The following is a 21,014-nucleotide window of genomic DNA, read 5'->3' as shown; positions in this document are numbered from 1 at the left end:
GAGAAAAAGAAAAAAAAATAGAAAATGTGTAGTAAGACAAATGGGAATGTATTCATTCACATATCTTTGAACTGTACTCACTAATGATGATTTAGGGTTGAAGGAGCAAAGCTGATCTTAGTCCTACTTTTGAATGGATTTTGAATTTGTAACAGATTTTCAGCAGTCCTGTCCTGTCTATCTGCAGAGCCAAGTGTGTAAATAAACCATGTATTTCTATTAAATATATCCATCATTCCAGGCCTTCCCTAAAGGAACTGGTTCTCTCAAAGCAAAATAAACTAGAGATAGAACAAGACTGCCACCGGAAAAGAGTGTGAGCTCTTTTTTCCCACCACTCTTCCTCCTCCCCCTGCTGCATTTTTTTCTTCATTTTGCTGCTTTTTCTCATCCTTGCAGAATTTGTTCTTTTTGATGTTTTTACTGCATTTTGTACCAAAAATCTTTTGTCTGAGTGTAAGAGGATGAATGCCCGTGTATAGCACTAGACAGGAAGTTATGATCTGTTTGATATTTCAGTTTTAAGTGCCTGTTTTTAGTTTGTTCAATCTAAAAAATAAAAAAAAAAGAGCAGGAGTAGGGAGACGCCCAACTGTCTGACCTCCATGTCAGGTGCTGACTCATCTAGAATATGAGACTGTTTGTTTCATACCCGAGCCATATCTGAAACTTTTTATATTACTCATTTCTTGATGTTTTCTTAAAGCCGTTTATGATCTTGGAAGCTTTTCATTAGCTTTTCATTCATGGAGCTTTAACGTGTAATTTGAGTTATAGCTTTTGAAGATATACCATTGTGAACTGCTGTGCAATACCACCTTCACTGTGAATGGGAAAAAGCAGTACTTGAGTGATTTGATCAGATATATGGGAACAGAATAAAAACTTTGTGATCACCTGTTTAGGGAGAATTTAGCTTGGAGAAGAGCAGGCTCCAGGGAGACCTCATTGTGACCTTCCAGTGCTTGAAGGGAGCGTAGAAACAGGAGGGGAAATGACTGTTTACGAGGGTGGATAGTGATAGGACAAGGGGAAATGGTTTTAAACTGAGACAGAGGAGGTTTAGGTTGAATATTAGGAGGAAGTTTTTCACTCAGAGGGTGGTGATGCACTGGAACAGGTTGCCCAAGGAGGCTGTGGATGCCCCATCCCTGCAGGCATTCAAGGCCAGGCTGGATGTGGCTCTGGGCAGCCTGATCTAGTGGTTGGCAACCTTGCCCATGGCAGGAGGTTGAAATGGATGCTCTTTGAGGTCCTTCTCTACTCAGGCCATTCTATGATTCTGTGTCTTGCAAACTAAGTATTTTCTATGTATCCGAGTTTCGTTGTATCAGTAGCCATTGAAAACAGCCTTTGTGACCATTGACCTGAACAGTTCTGTTGTCAGGAGCGGAGAGAAGAATGGAAAATGTCAGGCTAGAATGGTTGAGATTTTGTTATTATATTTCTTTCTGTGGTTTTTATTTATGAAGTTATCTGTTTTTCTTGCTAATGGAGATTGATTCTAACCTTTGTTGTTTAGGTATGTAGCGCATGGATAGGAAGTGGGGTTGTAAGTGACCTCAATGATCTCCGCCGAGTTCACAACCTTCTTGTCTCTTCTCTGGATAAAGTACAAGCAGGAAAAGGATCCTCCAGCCAGCTTTACCGGGAAAGTGCCACCACTATGGAAAAACTTGCAGTTCTGAAAGCATGGGCTGAGGTAACCATTTCCTATTACATCTTCAAATGTTTGAAAAGATTTAACCTCAGCAGCATCAAACCCTGCTGGCTAGTCAGTCAGCTAGCCTTATCTCTGCCTTCCTCCTTTCCTACTGCAGTTCTACTCTTGGTGTGTTTTCATCTCAGTGTATTTCTTGATTCTTTTTTTCTGCCTTTTTGTCTAGTGGTGCTTTTGTATTTTATTGTATTGTACACTCTCATACTCTTACACTGTATTTTCATAAAATATTGTAGTTAACCAACTAGAAATTTTTTTTTAGAGTTCACAACAAATTGCAGGCTAAACATAGATATTGCTAAAACCTTAAACTATCTGCAAAAAAAGAAGTGCTTATGTTGTCTTGCTTCCTGAAATATTGTTTGCGTGCTTTAGAGCTACATGTCTAATTACATAAATTGTATTTTGATTTCTTTTGGAATAGTACTTTGAGGACCTTTGGATTAAATTTTCTTGGAAATTTATTTTGAAATTTCAAAGGGAAGTGTCAGCTATTCAGCCATGTAAGCCTGTTAGTCACCCCATAATGCTACATTCAGCTTTGATATGGAGCATCTGTTGTGTGAAGTTCCTAATTCAAAAAATGCTTATTTTTACTGTATTTTTCTGATACTTCTGCTTCCCATATTTGTGTGAAAATCCTTTTATAGCATGTTTCCAAGATGAACATATAAATGCTCTTGTATTCACATAACCCACTAAAGGCCATTTTAATCTTTATGCATATCGTACCTAATCTGCTCTGAGAAAGTGACAATTGTTCTGAGGAAAAGGCTGCTGCTCTTTTTTTGTTGTTTCGATTTCACGATGTGAATTTTTCATCTCTGTTTCTCCTAGGTGTATGTTGTGGCCATGAAAATTAAAAAAGAAGCAGAGACCAAACCCAAACGTGTTTTAAAGAGTACAGAGGAGGATGAGGATGATTTTGGTACAGTAGACGAGTTGCCACCTGACAGTTTGATAACACTTGTACAGCCAGAGTTGCCTTCACTTAGCCGTCTCTGGTTAGCTGCACTGAAAGATTATGCTCTTCTAACCCTACCAGCTGAGTTTGCGACTCAGCTTCCACCAGATGGTAAATACTGAAATTTATTTTTGTGTTGGTTTGAAGAACGAAGTAAACCTCCTAGCTTTTTTATTAAGATTCTTTAAATTGTTTGGCAGGTGTGATTTTTCATCTGTTAGACAAAACGATGCAAGTAATTTTTGGTTTTGTGTAATAGAAATGTATGCTGAAAGTTTGTGTTGGGTTTTTCTTTAATCTACAATGAAAAATTCTTTATCTGATTCACAAAGATGATTAAAACAATATTCTTGTAGAAATAGAAAACAAAACAGTGCTTTTTACAGCTGTAATACTTTGACATCAAATGCAAAAAGATGTTTACTTGAAGGAAACAAAGTCCATGAGATTACAGTGGATGTGGTCTTACAAAATTTGAATGTTCTGTATGAAAAAGGCCGTAAGATCTGATGTATTTTAGTGCAACTCTTGACTTTCTTCTTAATGTTCCATCACGGCCATTGCAGTTTCTGAGATGTGCTAATGTTACTTCTTCAGAAGGAGTGTTGGAATACACTGTGACTAACAAGGGTAACATCTGAATGTCTACATGATTAAACACAGTATGAGCAAATAAGAAATTTAGAATACATGCTTTTTGTCTATTATTTGTAGAGAATTTCAGAGTTTACCTTTGGAGAGAATTTCAGAATTGATCTTTATTTTTCATTGATCTTTATTTTTCTTATTTAATAGGAGGAGCATTTTACACTCCTGAAACAATTGATACAGCTAGACTGCATTATCGAAACTCTTGGGCTCCTATACTTCATGCAGTGGCACTTTGGCTAAACAGTACAGGTTTCAGTGCTTCTGAGTCAACAGAAGAGACTGCTGCAGCAATGCCTAACTCACAGAAACGTGGCACATCTATTATGTTAAACCAGACACCTGGAACTCCACCTACCACTAAATCTTTGCCAGAGTTGAACAAAGATCGCATGCACTTAATTTTGGGTAAGAGCTATGAATTTCGAGTGCACTACCAGCATGTTATGTTACAAAATGATATGGGAGTAAGAAAATTTTGTTTTATTTAAACCGAGGAATTTTAAAATGCATTATTTGTCTGGACAGTAATATTTTGAAATATCTCTGTCTCTCTCTACCTCTTGTATATTTCACAGCTTTGACAGAGTATTTGTCAGTGTGATTTTTATCATTTCTGTAGAGTAGTTGTGATGTAGCTGTGTGTAGCTGATGAAGTGAACATTCTTTAATTACTGCTCTTTTTAGGTGTTAGCATACAGTTTCTCTGTTCCCCAAGACCTGAAGAGCCTGTTGAACATGTTACATCTTGTTTACAAGCACTTCACACTTTATTGGATTCCCCTTGTGCCAGGATCCATATTGCAGAGGATCAGGTACTGTATGAGCATGTTATGTCAGTTAGCTTTCCTGAGTCTTGATCTTTCATTTGTGATGATTAAAGAACCTGTAATTATTCTTGAGCAAGAGAAGCATCTGCTTGCTCTAAGCAATTGATGTAACAATTGGGAATTGTTAAGCCCTAATTAGTTTGTGTTTTGGTTTATTGTAGCTCCTTGGTGTTGAACTCCTGAGTGTGCTTCACCGACTCCTCCTGACTTGGGATCCTACTTCAGTCCAACTATTGGTTACAGGAGTTGTCCAGCAGATAGTAAGAGCAGCTCAGGATTATTTGCAGGAAAAGAGGAACTCCCTAAGTAAGACTTTGAAAACATAGCTTGTTTTGTAGATTAAAGAAGCAGTGGGTTTTCATGTTTGAGGAGGGTCTCAAATGCATTAGACAGTGGTTACACTGAGGAGGAAAATGCTGTATATTCCACAGGTGCTGTAGCTGCGTTCATAAAACTACCTGCTGATTTCTTAACTCTTGTAAGATGTATTTTCTCCTTCCCCTCATAATTCCAGTGGTCATTCTTTTCGTGTCTCATTTTCTTGAACTTGAGTGATGAAAATTACACTCAACAAGCCACTGTAAGGTCTTAGTAATACCTAGGTTCATGGAATCATTAGGATTGGAAAAGACCTCTAAAATCATCTAGTCCAATTGTTTCATTGATGTTTATCTATTGACTGGATCTTAGCATTTCATTGATTTGTGAATCTTAGTGGTGTCTTGTGGTGCCTTGGGTCCTGTGGTGTCTCCCTGTCAGGACTGGCAGGTATGAGGTGAGCTAATTGCTACTGGAACCAGTGTGAAAATTTGTTTACTAACCAAGAGTTCTTGTCTGGAAGTGAAGTGGACTGGTATCTTGGCTCTGAACTGTCATGTAGGGTGTGTCTTCAACCAAAAGCTTTGAGAACAGGGTGTGCAAACAGGAGCAAGGAAAGACGTGCTTGTGCCACCCAAAAGTCCTTCTCAAGACTGTGTAGGATTGCTCGAGTCAGCATAATGATGGCAGTGACAGGCAGCAACATACAGTCTGCTGATTGAGGAACAGTCACCTCTGGGAAATCAGAAGTCCAATGACCTGCCTTGAAAATTCAGATGAAACTCCTAATGTGACTGTACTCGAGGTGCTTGTCCATGCAGGGCTAGAGGTGAGGTTGATCTCATCAGTAGGTTATGAAGGAAGTGCGTGTGAAGGTAAGCAGACTGTGTAGTGTCTGGAAAGCCAAATGGAGAAATGGCATATTCTTCACTAAGATCTTGCAGAGACAGGAGCCTGAGATGCATGCCTCACATAAGGATGGACAGGCAAAGGCTGTGCTGGAATATGGAGCATGGGACTCCTACAGTGGTGGAGACTGCAAGGTTGTGGCATCCAGCAGCAAAAAGCTTTCTCTTATCTCCATTCATCTGGTTAGAGAACCTTGTAGGACTGTCAAGAGAAAAACAAAGTGTTGGAGTAGGCATCTGGGCTAGACATTCTTCTTTTCTGGGTCAGAACTAGTACCTGTAAGAGGGACTGAAGGGTGATAGAGCAGTCAAAGACTTCTTGTTTGCCACAGACAGCTTAATCAAGAAGAAGAGGTGGATGAAGCCGTATTAAATCAACTGGAAGAAGCCTTCCAATCACAAGCCTTGCGAGTCTCATGTAATCTTTTACCATCTGTGGGAAGGGTAGCTCTACAGAGTATTCTGGGATACATGGACCAGTAAGTTTGCCTTGTATGTTGAAAGATTTTTGGAGTTAGTCCCCTTGGAAATAATTTCAGAGTTCAAGAATGTGATTGGGAAAAGTTAGCATAAACTTAGTAAGGGTAAATAAAGTCTAATCGCCTTCTGGTGGGTGATTACTGTGTGAATAATCTTGCGAAAGTTGTTTATATCACTGAAAAACTGGAGAGATGTGGACTGAATAGTTGAATCTGTGCATGTCTGCAATGCTGAATACTCAGTTATTGAACTGCATTAGAAGAATGTGGCCAGTAAATCAAGGGAAATTTTCTTTTCACTTAAGCTTGCGAAGCTGTGTTTTCTCAATCCTTTCTTTCCTATCCTGAGTGATGGAGGTGTTGACAAAGGTTTAAGTCCAGTGAAGGTCCAATTAGATGCTTGGGAAGATAAGAATGGCAGGATGAGCAAGCTGAACTTATTTGGTTGCAGAAGAGAGTTAACAGGTGATTGAATGGCAATCTCCCCTTCTTAAAGGAGACTGAGAGCAAGCCAGACATTTCTGAAAAGGATATGATGAGATGACAGTGGATAGAAGAGGTAAAGCAGAAATCCACACAGAATATGAGGAAAAAGTATGATGCCATGGGGCATTTATTGTATCTGGTTAGGTTAGATCTGCCATGTTTTATTTTACTTCAAGGAAGAAAAGTAAAACCTAAAGGATGTGTTTCTTACTAAAGAAAACTACTATATGGTTCTGGCACTGTGTGCTGTTAGGAGAAAACTTAGCTTTTACCCATTTTCTAAGTGAAGACAGAGAGGGGATTTTGTTAGAATTTGAGGAACCAGCATAGCTAAAATGTAAGCTCTGTTCCTTCATGTGAATTAATTGAATTGTTTGCTATCGGTCTGGTAAGTTGCTTTTTTCAAATCAGCAAATGTGAAAACTCTAGCAATCATTTAAATTCACAGGGGCTCTGTGAGGGTGGTTCAGGCCAGTTCTGATGTGCTGAATCTCTGTTACTGTTTTATGGGAGAAGGCAGGACTGCAGCTGGCTGAGCTGCCATTCAAAAGAGAGCCTTTCTAAATTGAATGCACTGAAATTGTGGAGTTAAGACATAGAATCCTACTATGCTTTTCTGTTCTCTTATTTCATGGTTAGCTTAGGCTGAAATAAGATCTGTCAGTGTTGAACACTTTATTTACAGCCATTAAATTAAAAAAAAAAATACTGTAATGACTATTTATTTGACAGTCATTGCCTTTAATTTTGCCATTAGAATGAGAAAGAAAAACTTGCCGCGTTTTTATTTTGTTACTACTTTGTTATTTCTAGTTCAGAATGGTTTTTTAGAACTATTGCTGCAATCACAATTATTCTAAAGCATCTTAAACCCCTTTAAGTCCTTCAAACTAGAATATTTATTTTGACATGAGTCGTGTTTATAGTATCTTTGTTTGAAGCAACTATTTTCTGTGGATTTTTAACTCTTTTTTTTTTTTTTTTTTTTAGTGTTTTATATAATCTTTGATATGGAATCTCTTTTTCTAACTGTATCCTCAACAATTATTTCCTTTTTTTCCAGATGAAGAGGATATTGGAGAAAAAGAAAATCCTCTTGCTTTAGGAGAGGGAGGTGAGACTGGTGGTCTTGTACCTGGAAAATCTCTAGTATTTGCAGCCATGGAATTGCTCATGTTTATCCTGGTACGACACATGCCCCATCTAAGTTCCAAAGTGTCAGATTCTCCAAGTCACATTGCTGCCAAATCCCATCTTTCTGAGGAGAGTGCTCGTCTTGTGGCTGCCACTGTCACTATACTGTCTGACCTACCTTCTCTCTGTTCTCCAGCAGGTAAAGTATAGACAAAAGACATGAATGGTTACTGTATGGGATCCTGTGAGCTTATGATACTAAAACAAAATTAAATTCTTATATGATGTTTAAAGGTCATCTGAAAGTGTTGCTTAGGTTCTAGAATAAACTAGGAGCTCAGGCTTCTCCAGTGATTCAACATTAAGAAAATGGCTTCAAGTCTGCATGTGTGCTGTAAGTTTGCTGAGGAAATGAGCTCTATATCATTATTGTTTCTTTTTCCCACTTCTTTTTTTTTTTTTTTTTTTTTTTTTCAAACCTCCTGATTTTGACCAATTTTAATCATGTTGTGAAAGATTGACATCTAAGAAGTAATTAAATTCCTGAGAAGTTCAGGAGAAGCAGAATTTTGATGAAAAAGAACCACAGTGAGGAAAAACTAGCACAATTTAGTTCTGCTGCACTTTGCTTTTCAGCCATTGGCTGTCAGTCATCCCAAAAGTAACTCTAAACTAAATAAAGCTTTCTTCTGTCCAGGGAGGCTGTCACAGAGGATATGCATAAACTAGGGTAATTGCACTTAGTGCAGTTCAGTTGTAAAGGACACAAATTTGTGGGTAGTTTCTACAGATGTAGAAAAATGTGGCACAGAAAAGATTAAGAATTAAATGTGGAAAGAGACTTACTGTCTGAAATGAGTTGTAGATTGATATTATACACCTAAGCCCGTTAGCGCCCTTCTTTCATTCCTGCACTTGCTTGGAGTCTGTATGGATTACTGAAACTACTTCTAATGAAGTTCCCATGTGTCTAAAGTCAGATTGTGTTATTTGGCCAGTACTTCTTGAGTTTGCACAACTTGCTCCTTTAGGGCTTGCTGCACAAAATTTAGACTGCTTTTCTGATGACATCAACAGCTATGATATATATAGGAGGTAGGAGCACTTCCATCTCTTTTGTAGAGTAATCAAATGGTTACAAATTTTACCCAAGACATGAAACACTCTGAACTTCCTTCTTACTTCTGAGGCTTGTAATACACACCTGCTTCCTTGGATAGTGCCCTGACTTTGGATACCCGTTCACAGATCTGTTAATTGTAGTTTGTTTTTTTCTTTTTATAAGACCTTAGACATGTACAGATGGTGTTTCAAGATATTTAACTTTCTGATGGCATCCATGAGAGAGTCTAACTCCTTTTTGCCATGTAGGGCAAAGCTAAAAGCTAATGATATACTTTGAGAGTACTGGTGAATGGATTTGGTGATAAAATACTGAATTCTACGTACTAGTTTGTTACCTGAATTGCAGTTTGTCTTTCTAGCCATATATATCCATTTTGGGAATACTGAAGAAGTTACCTACTGCACTGTTTGGAAATAACTGCAGAAATTCTACTTTGTCTTGTTTAGGTTGTATGACAGTCCTGCCTACTATCCTATTTCTGATTACGAGAGTATTGAAAGAAACAGCTGTAAAATCAGCAGACAATCAGGTCCCACCTCCAGTCAGTGCAGCACTTCAAGGGATAAAAACTATTGTTACTCTTCCAACAGTCAAGACTGGTGAAACTCAAAACCAGTGGGCAAGTCTTATTCGCAGTACTTTGGCATCTATCCTGGAATACTCACAACCTGGTAAGTGATTTTGCAGTGGAGGAAACCTAAAACAGAACTGGCTTTTGCTTTAGTGAAAAGACAAGTATTGTATCTGCCTATAATTTAACGGGTTGCATGCCTGAGGATGGGGAGTTAAAAGCGGTGGATAAATTGCTTCTAAAACTGAAATGGAAGGAAGATCTGAGTGCACACAGCTTAACTAGCAGAACTTAGTAGGTTGCGTTGGAGACGAGCACAGTGTTGACTAAGGAAATACAATTGTATGTTAGAAGTTTCCATCTCAGTTGTGTCTTTGTTGGATGTTGTCTTTGGCAGTTGTATGGGAACTGCTGAATCACGACCTGAACCTCTGATTGATCACCTGAGGTGAGCAATGAGTCAGCCACAGGAGCACAGGTGAAGGCAATTCACCTGTGCTGCAGGAAGGGGTGGAGCCTGGCTGCACCTCTTCTAGACCCATTGAAGAGCTGGTTACCAGTGGGAAAGGATCTCTTCTGGAGATCCACTCCATTGGAGTTTCATAAGTGAACCCAGGATGCGGGTAAGCGTCCTGTCTTTTCTGCTTTGGTGCAATAACTACATAGCCAAGCTCTCTGGTATACCTCATAACTATAACATCTGTACATTCATTGATTGTACAGCAGTATTGGTCATAACCTCCTATTAGAAATGTTGCCATTTGTAACTCAGGGTATTTTGCTACATTAGTTCAGGCATCTCCCTTCCAGTTTGAATCCCATTATAAAGTAAAAATTTTGTGCTTTAGAAGCACGTTTTGGATAATTGTATCAGTCTTCATAGTTTCAGTGCCTTGTTTCTGGAACTTGAAATCTTCCTTCTGATGTCTATTAGTGTTTCTGACTCTGAGTTAACATCTTGCAAATAAAATCTGAATGAGTTCCAGGCTGCGTTCGCATCATTTCCTAGGCCATGCCTCAATTTCTCTGGTTACTGGCAACTCTAAACATATTGTCAAGGCTGGAACAGACCATAATTTCCACTCCTCCTTTCCTTTTTCCACAGGATACCAGCTAGCTTAAAGGAAAAGGGAATTTAGTTACCAAAACAGTGTTTGTAGAAAGAATCAATCTGTTTACTGAGTCTATTTGTTCAATACAGTACTTGGACTCAACACCTTGAATTAAACCTCAAAAAAGCAGACTGTATCTTATAAGTGCTTGCTGACAAGATTTGTGTAGCCTTAATGACAGTAAGCGTTAACGTGTATGAAGACAGCAATGGATAATTGTGGCAAGGTTCATGCTGGAGTAGGAGATTTGCAATTCTGTTGCAAGCTGTCAGTGGTTAGAAAAAAATCCTACTCCTGCCAAAAAAAAAGCCTGTTAGCCATCGGCAGGATTTCTACTGTGTCTTGTTTAGTGAACTACAGGCTACTTCTGTTGGCTCTCATTTGTGCTTTGCCTTCCTCTTCAAAAAGTGAAAAAGATGTAGTCTCAGCTGCATGGTTAGCAAAGAGAGAGACAAAGATTTGTCATTTGCTTAATGGCAGTTCAGCCTAAAAGACATCCCATTACATCCCTGAGGAACCATTTATAATCTGAAGAGAAGCTTGAATGGAGTTACTCATGTGGGATAGGTAATTGCAAATGATCCTGAAAATGTCTGAAGGGGAAGGATTGGTGCATTTGTGTTATCTGAGTCAAAATTCTAATTTGATCTGTCATATCAGCTCATGTCTTCCAGCCATTTGTTACTCTAGAGTTTCTCCAGTTCACCTTTCCACAAACATTACTGCCTTTATGCTTTATGCAGACTTCTGAAATTTTTCAGAAGCTCCTTGCAAGAGCGTAAATTTTCCTGTTCCTTTCCAGTCTTCTGTGAACACATCGCACAGGAATATAATGGAGGTCTGTTGCATGCAATTTTGTTTCGAAGAACATTAATATTAAGCAACCCCCCCCACAAAAAACACCAACAGAACACCACTATGTTTCTCACTTAATGTCTGGAGTCATTTTCTGAAGTGAGTTTTCAGGTCATGGCTAAAGCCAATCTAACAGCTAGCTGATAACTGTAAAAAGGATGTCATGCTATCCTTGGTTTTGCTGACTATGTAGATGTTTCTGCTTTGGTTCTGCTCTCCCTTGAGAGTCTTAACAAGTTAGCCAACAAAACCAGCAGAAAAGTACTGAATTTTCTTTTTCCCTGCTGGTATGTCTTGAAGAACGATATCTATGAAGAGCTGGTGCAGTCAGGAAAAGGATGACAGTTGCAAGTACAGATGAATTTGAAAAGAAAGGAAGGTTGAGTAGGACCACCATTTTTTTGTTTGTGGCAGGTAGATGTCAGATCAGCCTATTTGTTATGTAGAAGCTTATGGTAAGTTACAGTTGTTGCTGCGCTGGTTATCAGTCTTTTACTCTGCTGAATCAGCTGAAGAGAACAAAAAAGGGAAGCCAACTATTTTTAATGGGAAAAAGATTTCAAAAATACGTTTTCACCCTTTGTTTACACATGGGAAACAAAAATGTGGTTTGTTCAGAGAAAAAGTGTGGGTGATATTTTTGGCTCGCTATTTGTTTTGGAAAGTTCGAATCACTTTATTGAAAGAGCCTTTGGAAAAGAGTTGTTCAGCTTTAGATTTTCAGTCACAGTCAATAACAACAAAAAAGTGATTCAGTAATGAATAAATGTGTACTTGTATGCAGTTGCAAGTCATTTCAAATACATTTCTTTTTAAGTTTGTCTGCATTCAGTGGGTTTTACTTTACTCTGAAAAGCATTCAGAATTTATCTAACAACCTGTTTGGTTCTTTTTTCAGAAGCCTCCAAGCCTGTTCTCGATGAAGTAAGCGTACTTACAGCTATTGCTCTCTTCCTTTGGTCAGCAAGCACTGAAATAATTGGAGTACAGTCTTTACAGAATGGATGTATAAACAGATTTAAAAATGCATTAAATTCCAGTGATCCTTGGGTAAGATCATGATACAGGAATTTGAATGATATACAGCTGGAAAAAAATAGTAATTGTAATATATTTGCTATGTTTCCTGAATGTTCTGTGGGAGCTTTACTTCAGAGACAGATCCTGCTTGTCAAAATAACTAGAATTTTCAGTGGTGCATTATAGAAACTCCATAATGAACAAAAGAAACAAGACAAATTACTTTTTGGTAATATCTGCTCATGGCCTTGTGCCAAGTTTATGACTTGTAGCTTTCATAAAGAAAAAAACCTTTGAAATGTTTAACAAATGAAAAAGAATGGCTACTAGAGAGCAGTGACGGTTTTACAGTAAAACTGATTTATTGTAATACAAACTAAACCATGTTTTCTGCAGATAAAATTACAGCCCACATTCCTGATGAACTTTGTTCTGTACAAAACCTATGCTTATTTTAAATGTTCATACAAAATTCAGTTGAGAAAAATCTCTGTTCTGTGGTCACCATCAAAGGCATCTACAGCTTGTGAATCATCTTTCTTGATTTCTCTTCTGTCCTTTGGTTTGTCTTTATGAATCATTTTCTAAATTATCTTCTTACTGATGAGAAACAAACTTTTAGCCTAGTTTTGCTCAATCAGATTAATATACTTCATAGTTAAGCTTAAGTGTTCCAGCCATGTATTAGTTTGAGCAGCTATACAAGTCAGCAGGTAGGAACTAAAAATAAGTAAAATCTGTAGTGTTTCCACAAGCAAGTACTGCAGAGATCCCTCAGAAGAAAATGCTGATGTGTTTAGTGTCACATCAAGACATTCAGAATCCTCTTCAGAGCAAGAATTCTTCTCTTCATAAGGGCTGGCATTTTCCAACAGGGGCAAGAAACTCAGTTGGTTCTTTGCTGAAGCCTAACCTTGAATGAAAAGCTGCTTAAGATTTTAGTGTGTGAATGGAAGTGTCAGCTCTGTGAAGTGGAAACTTTTACATCTTACTCTCAACTCTGAATAAACACACAAACGGTGAAAAGAAGTACATCTTTGCCCACCCTGCTGGAAAGCTGTCAGCGAGCAGGAACTTAGCACTAATTCTGTAATTCACAGGAAGTGCTTTGATAGGAACCAGATCGTGTCCACTCTCCTCACTGATGTGCAGAGCATATACTCTGTGATGCTTGTTGGTTCACTGTAGTTTTTAAATATAAAGCAGTCACTGCTGAGTGCAGTTACTAGACATTTATAATAGAAGCATTGAACCAATTAGGAAACAAACCAACTCTTTTAAAGAAATACCATTGTCTTAAAGATACAGAAACATTTTTGGAACTGCTACCACTTGCAGGAGACTGGGCGATAGTTGAGCTGCATAGTAGTGTCTTTAAGACAAGTTCATTTTCTGGAGCTGTAGGCTCTCATTTTGATAGGCCCTTCTCTCTTGCTGCTAATTAGTAAGTTTTACAGGAGATGTGCCTTACGAGAAGCCCTGGTTTTGCCTCTCAGAAGTTCTTGGAAAACTTCTCTGAATGTGGAGTATCAAAAGTTATATACATACCCATACAGTTGTATATGCTTCAGTGGAATTCTGCTGTCAGATGCAGTTGTAAAACTATGGATGTGTTTAAAAAAAAAAAAAAAAAAAAAAAAAAGCAAAAAACAAAGCAAAATGGCCCCTTACTCCTTATTTTTAAATTTAATAACCTTAACAGCTAGTCAGGAGTTTTCAAAATGTCAGCAGAAAGAGGAAGAAATTACTTGGAGTAGTATGGAGTGTATAGGGAAATAATTTATTGAAAATGGCCAAAGATTTTTCTCCCAATACCTGGCAAAGCATATTTTCTACCATGGAGCTCTCTTGAAAAAGCATGGAAATGGTATTTGAGGAACTGTTATTATTTCAGGCTTCAAACATTAAGCTGAACAGAAAACTTGCAGTCGTATATTAACAGCAAAGTGAGCTGCCTAACTTGTGTTTTCTTATTATTAGCTTATATTCTCTTTTATTTAATGTTTTCATTTATGCATCTCTTTTTTCCAGTTATCCCCTCACAGATCACTGTGTTTAATAATACTTAGGAATGTTCCCATTCAGAACATGCTTGATAACTCATCCTGTTGTAGCTTGAGCGTGGTTTGAAAACCTGCAGTGTTGTATCCTCATACTTGCTGTGGGGCTTTACCCTTTCAAAGGGCCAGCGTTGTTTGTGTGGCATTTTGGAGCAAGAGTTTTTTTTTTTTTTTTAACCCAAATCATGTTCATTCTAAAGAAGACTATCAGTAAGTCATTTTCCCAAATGTTAATTTCAATATTTCCTGCTTCTAGTAGGAAAGAGGAGGGCTGGGGAAGGAAGAGAAAAAGGAAGGATGGAAGGAGAGGGTTCTATGATCAAGCCTCCTCTATACCTATGTGTGTATTTTTATACTATTACCAGCACAAGGTGGAGACACAGAAGGAAGGATGTACCTGCCACTTCTGGCCACAGCCTTGGCTTATGTTAGGGCATAAGGTCACTTTGAGATCTGAATCATTTTTATAGACTGTGTTACTCATCTGAGACTGGAAAACTATGTAATGATTTTGAAGATGCATCTACTCTTAGCGTTGATAGTTACAAAACTTTAAAATATAGTTCTCTGTGGACCTATGTGATTGTTTAATATGATGCTAACTGTCCCTTTCTTTTCTGAGTTCGTGCTGACCACCATTTTATACCTGCAGTTAACTCTAATTACCTTCTTTTATTGAAAACTGGGCTAGTATAATTTTAGTAAACAGCCTGTTTTGTTCTTTCCCTTATTCAGTATATTTCCTTCCCACTTACTCTGTTTTGTTGGGTGGTTTTGTTGCTTTGGAATCGTGTCTATCTCACACACAGATAACTGATTGTATTAGAATTCCTTGAGTTAGCAAGTAACTTGGAGGACAATGTATTTATCTTGATTTGATTAGGTTCAAGCCAAGTGTTACCAGCTTCTACTTTCTGTGTTCCAACATACCAATCGTGCTCTGTCAACTCCATACATTCATTCCTTGGCCCCTATAATGGTTGAGAAGTTGAAAGCTGTGGAAAGGAACCGCCCAACAAACAACCTAGAGCTGTTAGCAGTCCAGGAAGGAATTAAGGTCCTTGAAACACTGGTTGCCCTTGGTGAAGAGCAGAATAGTAAGTATTTACTTTTTCTAGTAAATGTGTAATTGTAAAATAAAATGTTGAACATTAGAACTCTTGTAGATTGATAGCATACTCACAAAAAAAATGCCCAATGCACTTTCATAATTTCATTACTGGAACTTGTGTATACACAAGCTCACATAGCATGTACAGTGTGATATGCTGTAGCATTTCAGTTTCTGGTAATTCTGAAGCAAAATTTAAGTGTGAATTGAAGTAGTGGTATTTTCTTGTATTTAAATATGAGTAGAATGTACTGTTTAAATTTACTTTTTCCTGATGTTAGATACTATTTATTTTAACACCATTTTTATCAGGTTAGTTCCACCATCTCAATAAAGCTTATTTAAAGAGACCAAGAAATAAATTGTATTGGTTGCAAGATCTAGATCGTAGATAAAGCCTTCTGTTTGCTTTGGTAGGTAGAATACAATCTTCATAATTTCTTTCTCTTCACTTTGAATAGCTGAAACAGTATAATAACTGAAAGATTTAGCCTGCAGATACTGAACTTAATCTGTATTTAAAGTTTAAATTGTAAAAATATTACTTTTTTTTTTTTTTTTTTTTTACCCCAATATATTCCTGTTGATATTTCTCTTCATTGATGATAACACTAAATGTATGTTTTCTTGAGTGTCGTGCTTCTGGCCTAGTTTCTAATGAATAAAATTGGAGAATAACTGAAGTGAGTGAGGAAACAGAACATTTGATTTTTGCTAATGCTGACAGGAGGCAAGAATATATGTGTTGTCAAAACCTCTAGGAGGAAATGATTAATATTCTAATAGTCTACAGAATTTTCAATAGATGACTTCCCATTAGTGCTAAAGTTCTCCAGAAGTTGCAGTTAACATGTTACACGTTTCAAGGCATACTTGTAGCCAGGTTAGGAAGAAATATTAGCCCTACTGCTTTGGTTTTGTTGGTGATTGTTGTTGTTCTAAAGGTAAACTCTGTGCTAGTGGCAGGTCTTGTTAGCCCTGTAAGTATTGTTACAGTGCTGTTTTTTGAAGTGCTAGCTCTGGAGATGGAGCTGCATGTTGAAAACAGTTCACTTATGTTCAGTGGGGAGGCTGCTTTTCCAGTTCGGTTGAATTGTTTGTCTGTTGGCAGTGTTTTGAAGTCTTTAATAGCCACTCTACATTTTAAGATCTGTGATCTGCAATTGGATTGTGCAAACGCTTCTAAAGATGTCAGGAACAAAATAACTGTGATGAACAGTGAGAAGTGAGAAGCACAAGCCTGATAGGCAAGATTGGAGTGACCAAATGATGGGAAGCACTCTTTATTTTGCTTATTTTTGATTTGATAATTTGTAATTACTGAGCTTATTGTCAATTGAGAAAACAAAATTCACATCTATCAGACTAGGAACTTCGTTACTAGTTCTTTTTGTTTCGTTCTGATCTGATTTTTTTTTTTTCTTTCACGTTTAGGAGTCCAGTTGCTTGCGCTGCTTGTTCCCACTCTGATCTCCTACTTATTGAATGAAAACGCCTTTGCTTCTGCATCTACAGCATCTAAAGACCTTCACGAGTTTGCACTTCAGAATTTGATGCACATTGGACCGCTTTACCCACATGCTTTCAAGACCGTAATGGGAGCTGCGCCTGAATTAAAAACACGCCTAGAAACTGCAGTCCGAGCTAGTCAGGCCAGCAAGGCAAAAGCAGCTGCTAGGCAACCACCACCCACAGTACATTCCACCCCAACAATTAAACTGAAAACTAGCTTTTTTTGAATTACTTTTATTATTTTTGGACCGTTACATTGTCTGAAGCACTACATTATCCCTGATATGTTACTGCAAATAAGTCTGTAATTTTGTGTAATTTGTATCTTAAAGGCTGTCTAATAGAGCTTTGTGTAATTATTTGAAATCTGTGCATTACAAGGGAAGTGGTGTTACTTGTATTTGTATAGCTTTTTGAGAAATTGAGTGTGATCATATTTATGAATTTGCAATATAAATTATCCACAAAAAAACCCCACCTTGTTCTCTATCTCATGAAATCCTCTTATTTTTTAAAAGAACCCTTAACCTTTCTGAATGGTGTTTGAAATCTGGTGGCTGTTATTGTACCACTGTGCTAACACAGTGGGGATGCAAGAGTGGAAACTGTTATGCAGTACTTACTGTGTACATGGGGAATGTCAAGAGTAGAAATATGCACTCTTTCTTTTTAAAACAAACTAGGGAAGAGAACTGCCAGACACTGTAGAGCTTTTCTGCTTGCATGGAAGGGGGAGAAGGAAAAAAAAAAAAAGACAACTTTCAGCCTTTCTCAAGGTAAACAGTCGAGCATGCTGTGTAATGAGTTGTCTTTCCTTTATGTGGTGTATCTTTCTTTTGGGTCCATTTTAATGCTTGAATAAAGCATTACAAAAGTCTAATGCCATATTTCCTCTAACAACAGGAACAACATAAATGAAACAAAAAACAGTGCATTAGAAATTTATTTAAAAAAGAGGACTGCCTGCTGTCTGCATTTGTGTTGCTGTGGCTCTTGGCCCTTGCAAGGTGCAGTGTTAGCAGTCCCTCTATTCTGCCAGACACTGGTTGAAAATGATGGCTATGTGTACTGCATGTTGTTCAGATTCTAAGATATTTACTTCTTCCTGCAAAATTTTAATATCACTGGAGATGTAGTCTTTGATAAAGTTTGCAGAACCGAATGACTTTGCACCTGTGCTGACTGAAAGGGAGTAGAACACAAGAATGAGCAAGGCCTTCCAATTTTACTTTCTCCTACCTGGCTTCTCTTTTTTTTTTTTTTAAATATGCGTGACCTCCCCTCACATTTGAGTGGGTTTGATTTGTTGTTTTTGGATCTGAAAGATAGCTCAAGTGCTGAACTAAGTGTACAGAAGAAGAGCTCAACTCCCAGTGGTCTGTCTGCCTTCTGCCACACCTCCCCCTTCTGTTAGCAGAGGTGCAGAATCACGTATTTTCTTGTATATACAAGACTGACTCACATGAAGATTTTGACACTGCTATTGAATTTACAGAGTTCCATAGGGATCTTTCTATGCATATTGCTTTATAGAGAAAAGTTTTGTAACTGGAAGACTGGGCTTGGACTACTGGGGTTTCATGTCTGATATTTTTCTGGATATAACAGGGCTCTGTAGAAACGGTGTATTTTAGGAGCTTCTACTTGAACCCAAGTGTAACAAAGGATAGTAAATAGAAATGAGCATGGTTAATAGTTGATTGAAATATTTGTAGATTGTTATTTTTGCATAGTCGTTTGCCTCTCATCTCTCATAACAGCTTATGTAACCCTTTGGGTACCTATGCAAAATGAAAGATAAGATAATGCTCTCTTACCCTGTTGTATTGGATGTGGATAAAACATATTATAAATCTGAAAGTCTTTTACTTCAGACTGATTATTTTAGTACCAAAGTGAGAAAAGAAGTTTGCACCAAGGCAAGAGGAGCAAACTAATATTTCAAATGTCTTTTTCGTAAGCATGTGAAGATTAACTTTCAAGTCTTTTCCATTTCCTACTGCAGTTAGAGATGCATGCAGCAGTGAAAATCGTACTATGTTGTGCAGGAGGAAACGGATTTCACTATTCTCATCCTGTCATCTTTGTGTAGTGGGATTTAAATTCATCAAAGTTTATCACTTTCCTAGAAGTGTTTCAAATATTACAATGCTCTTTTGCTCAGCAATTGTTTTGAACCCTCTTAAATGTTTGAGAAAGTTCCATTAAAGCGTATAAGGAAACTCTCACTGTAGAATTGATCACAAAATATTTGCAATTAAAAATAAGGACAGTCAAGAAGTTCTCTTCCTTGATAGTTCAGTAATTGATGACTGGTGTTTGCTGGAAAGGTTTTTGGTTTGTTTTTTTTTTTTTAATCTACAATCAAGTCTGTCTTTACCTTAATTTTTTCTATCTCATCCCTTTGATGTTTCATTCACATTCTAGGTAATAATGAGATGCTGTACACTCAAAAGGGGTGAGGTGTAGTAAACAAGTATGGTGAAGACTATAGAAGAACAGTAACAATGTTGGTGGAAGGGAAAATAGTTCTGGGCAGTTGCAGAGGATTAGGAAAGGAGAGGGTTGGGTTTTTTTGCACGCTGTGACTGTGTACAACAGGTGCAACCTTAATTTGTTATGTGCCTCTCTTGTTTCTGATCTGTTTGGTTTTGTTGCTCCAGACACAAAAAGTATAACTGCATGATTTTACATCGTAATTTTTGCATCAAACTTCATTTGATTAAAAAATGAAACTTGAACAGTTGGTAGTGCTTCTTGTTCTTCCTTCTGTTTTTTGGTCATCCTCCCCTATTCATCTCTTTCTTCACTGCTGGCCATTTTACTGTGTGTTTTCATGAAGCTTGTTGCTATTTCCCCTTCACTTCTTTCCTCTCTCGCCACTGTTTCCTTCCTTTCTTAGTGAGCCGTGATGTTCTGACCGGTTTCTTTAAAAAGTTTCCCCCACAGAGCATTCCCTGTGGTGGGTTCTTGTTTCCCTCTCATCCCTTGTCCTTTCCATCAGCTCACATGTTTATCATTCCTCTCTTTAGAAGAGCTAAGAGGTTATCCACCCACCGCAGTCCCACCTCCTCAGGGCTGGTTACAAAGCAACAACCGTGAGTTCAGAACAGCCAGTAAGAAACAGGAAGTGCTGCTTGAGCAAGCAGAGTTGCGCAGGGCCTGTTTCTCTGTGCTGCAGGCTGAGCACGGCCCACAGCACACAGTGTCTTGGCCACACCACTTTCCTCCTGCATCGCTTCTCACATGGAGCTGATGGTGCTAATGTAGGGCATGCGTCTCTTCAGAAAGCTCTTGTGCTAATGGAGCAAGCAAACCATCTTTGTATGCCTAACAGCTTGTGCCCTTGGCCCATGGTGACAGCATCAGCCTCAGGAAGTCTTGTTTATCCTTTCAGAAGAGAAAGTGGTTGTTTCTGAAAAATGCTGTTGTATCTCCTTGTCAGTGTTCCAATAGGTAGGGAAGGGAAGCCGAAGTGCTCCCGGGATGGACTTGTAGCCTTCAGTGCTCTGGTAGAACTGTGTGGATGTGGCCCTGAGGGACACAGGAGGCATGGTGGGGGTGGGTTTGTGGTTGGCCTGGATGGTCTTGGAGGTCTTTTCCAACCTTAATGATTCTGTAAGTGTAAGACCAGTGCTCAGAATGTAGCCAAAACAGAAAGGAATTCAACAGCAACGAGCTGAAAAGCTGGGATTTGATGGAGGGTTGTGCAGGACACTGCCCTTGTTATACCCACAAGTTAGGCTGCAAGCGTGCCAAAACCACTCAAACCCGGCTCTGAGATGCAGATCTTCTTAAATCAAAGGGGCTTTTTAAATCGGGGCTCCGAGCTCTCCTCGATCCCCCGAACGGCAGTGCGCGGGAAGAGGTTCGCTCGGCGCGGGCCCCGATCTGGCAGCAGGGAGGAGCCGCAGCAGCTGCTGCCTCTTCCCGCCCGCGCCGCGTGCCGCCGCCCCACAGAACTACGTTTCCCGGAGTGCCGCGCGGGCGGCGACGCGAAGCGCTCTGAGTTGTCCCCTGCGGGCCGCGGTAGCAGCCGGCGGGGGCGGCTGTCAGGCGGTGACGGCGGCGGGCGGGAGGGACGCGCCCAGGTTGTGCCGCTGCCGGGACGCGGCTGGGCGCGGCGGCGGCCGGCGGCGGTGGGGGCGGCGCGGCGCGGC

General features: G+C 38.9%; 1 protein-coding gene across 5 annotated transcripts in view; it reads left to right on the top strand.

Annotated features, from left to right (window-relative positions):
- The window catches only part of HEATR5B (HEAT repeat containing 5B), a 51,508-nt gene extending 32,794 nt beyond the window's left edge, over positions 1 to 18,714 (top strand). For 4 of the 5 annotated variants that reach the window (XM_042817948.1, XM_042817965.1, XM_042817955.1 and 1 more), the window contains exons 27-36: positions 1,523 to 1,702; positions 2,558 to 2,795; positions 3,480 to 3,740; positions 4,020 to 4,147; positions 4,324 to 4,468; positions 7,417 to 7,686; positions 9,060 to 9,284; positions 12,050 to 12,201; positions 15,115 to 15,328; positions 16,777 to 18,714. In XM_042817948.1, the coding sequence (XP_042673882.1) occupies positions 1,523 to 1,702; positions 2,558 to 2,795; positions 3,480 to 3,740; positions 4,020 to 4,147; positions 4,324 to 4,468; positions 7,417 to 7,686; positions 9,060 to 9,284; positions 12,050 to 12,201; positions 15,115 to 15,328; positions 16,777 to 17,081 (2,118 nt within the window). In that variant the 3' untranslated portion in view covers positions 17,082 to 18,714. Of the gene's footprint in view, positions 1 to 1,522; positions 1,703 to 2,557; positions 2,796 to 3,479; positions 3,741 to 4,019; positions 4,148 to 4,323; positions 4,469 to 5,720; positions 5,957 to 7,416; positions 7,687 to 9,059; positions 9,285 to 12,049; positions 12,202 to 15,114; positions 15,329 to 16,776 lie in introns of those variants that run through there. The other variant, XM_042817987.1, reaches the window with a different exon arrangement.
- The last annotated feature ends 2,300 nt before the right edge of the window (positions 18,715 to 21,014 follow it).

The sequence above is a fragment of the Centrocercus urophasianus genome, unplaced genomic scaffold (assembly GCF_019232065.1).
Source record: "Centrocercus urophasianus isolate 14NV4802_14NV808 unplaced genomic scaffold, USGS_Curo_1.0 seq_10, whole genome shotgun sequence".
In the NCBI taxonomy this organism is placed as follows: Eukaryota; Metazoa; Chordata; class Aves; order Galliformes; family Phasianidae; genus Centrocercus; species Centrocercus urophasianus.
The sequence above is the reverse complement of the archived record's forward strand: the minus strand, read 5'-3'. Positions and strand labels throughout refer to the sequence as shown.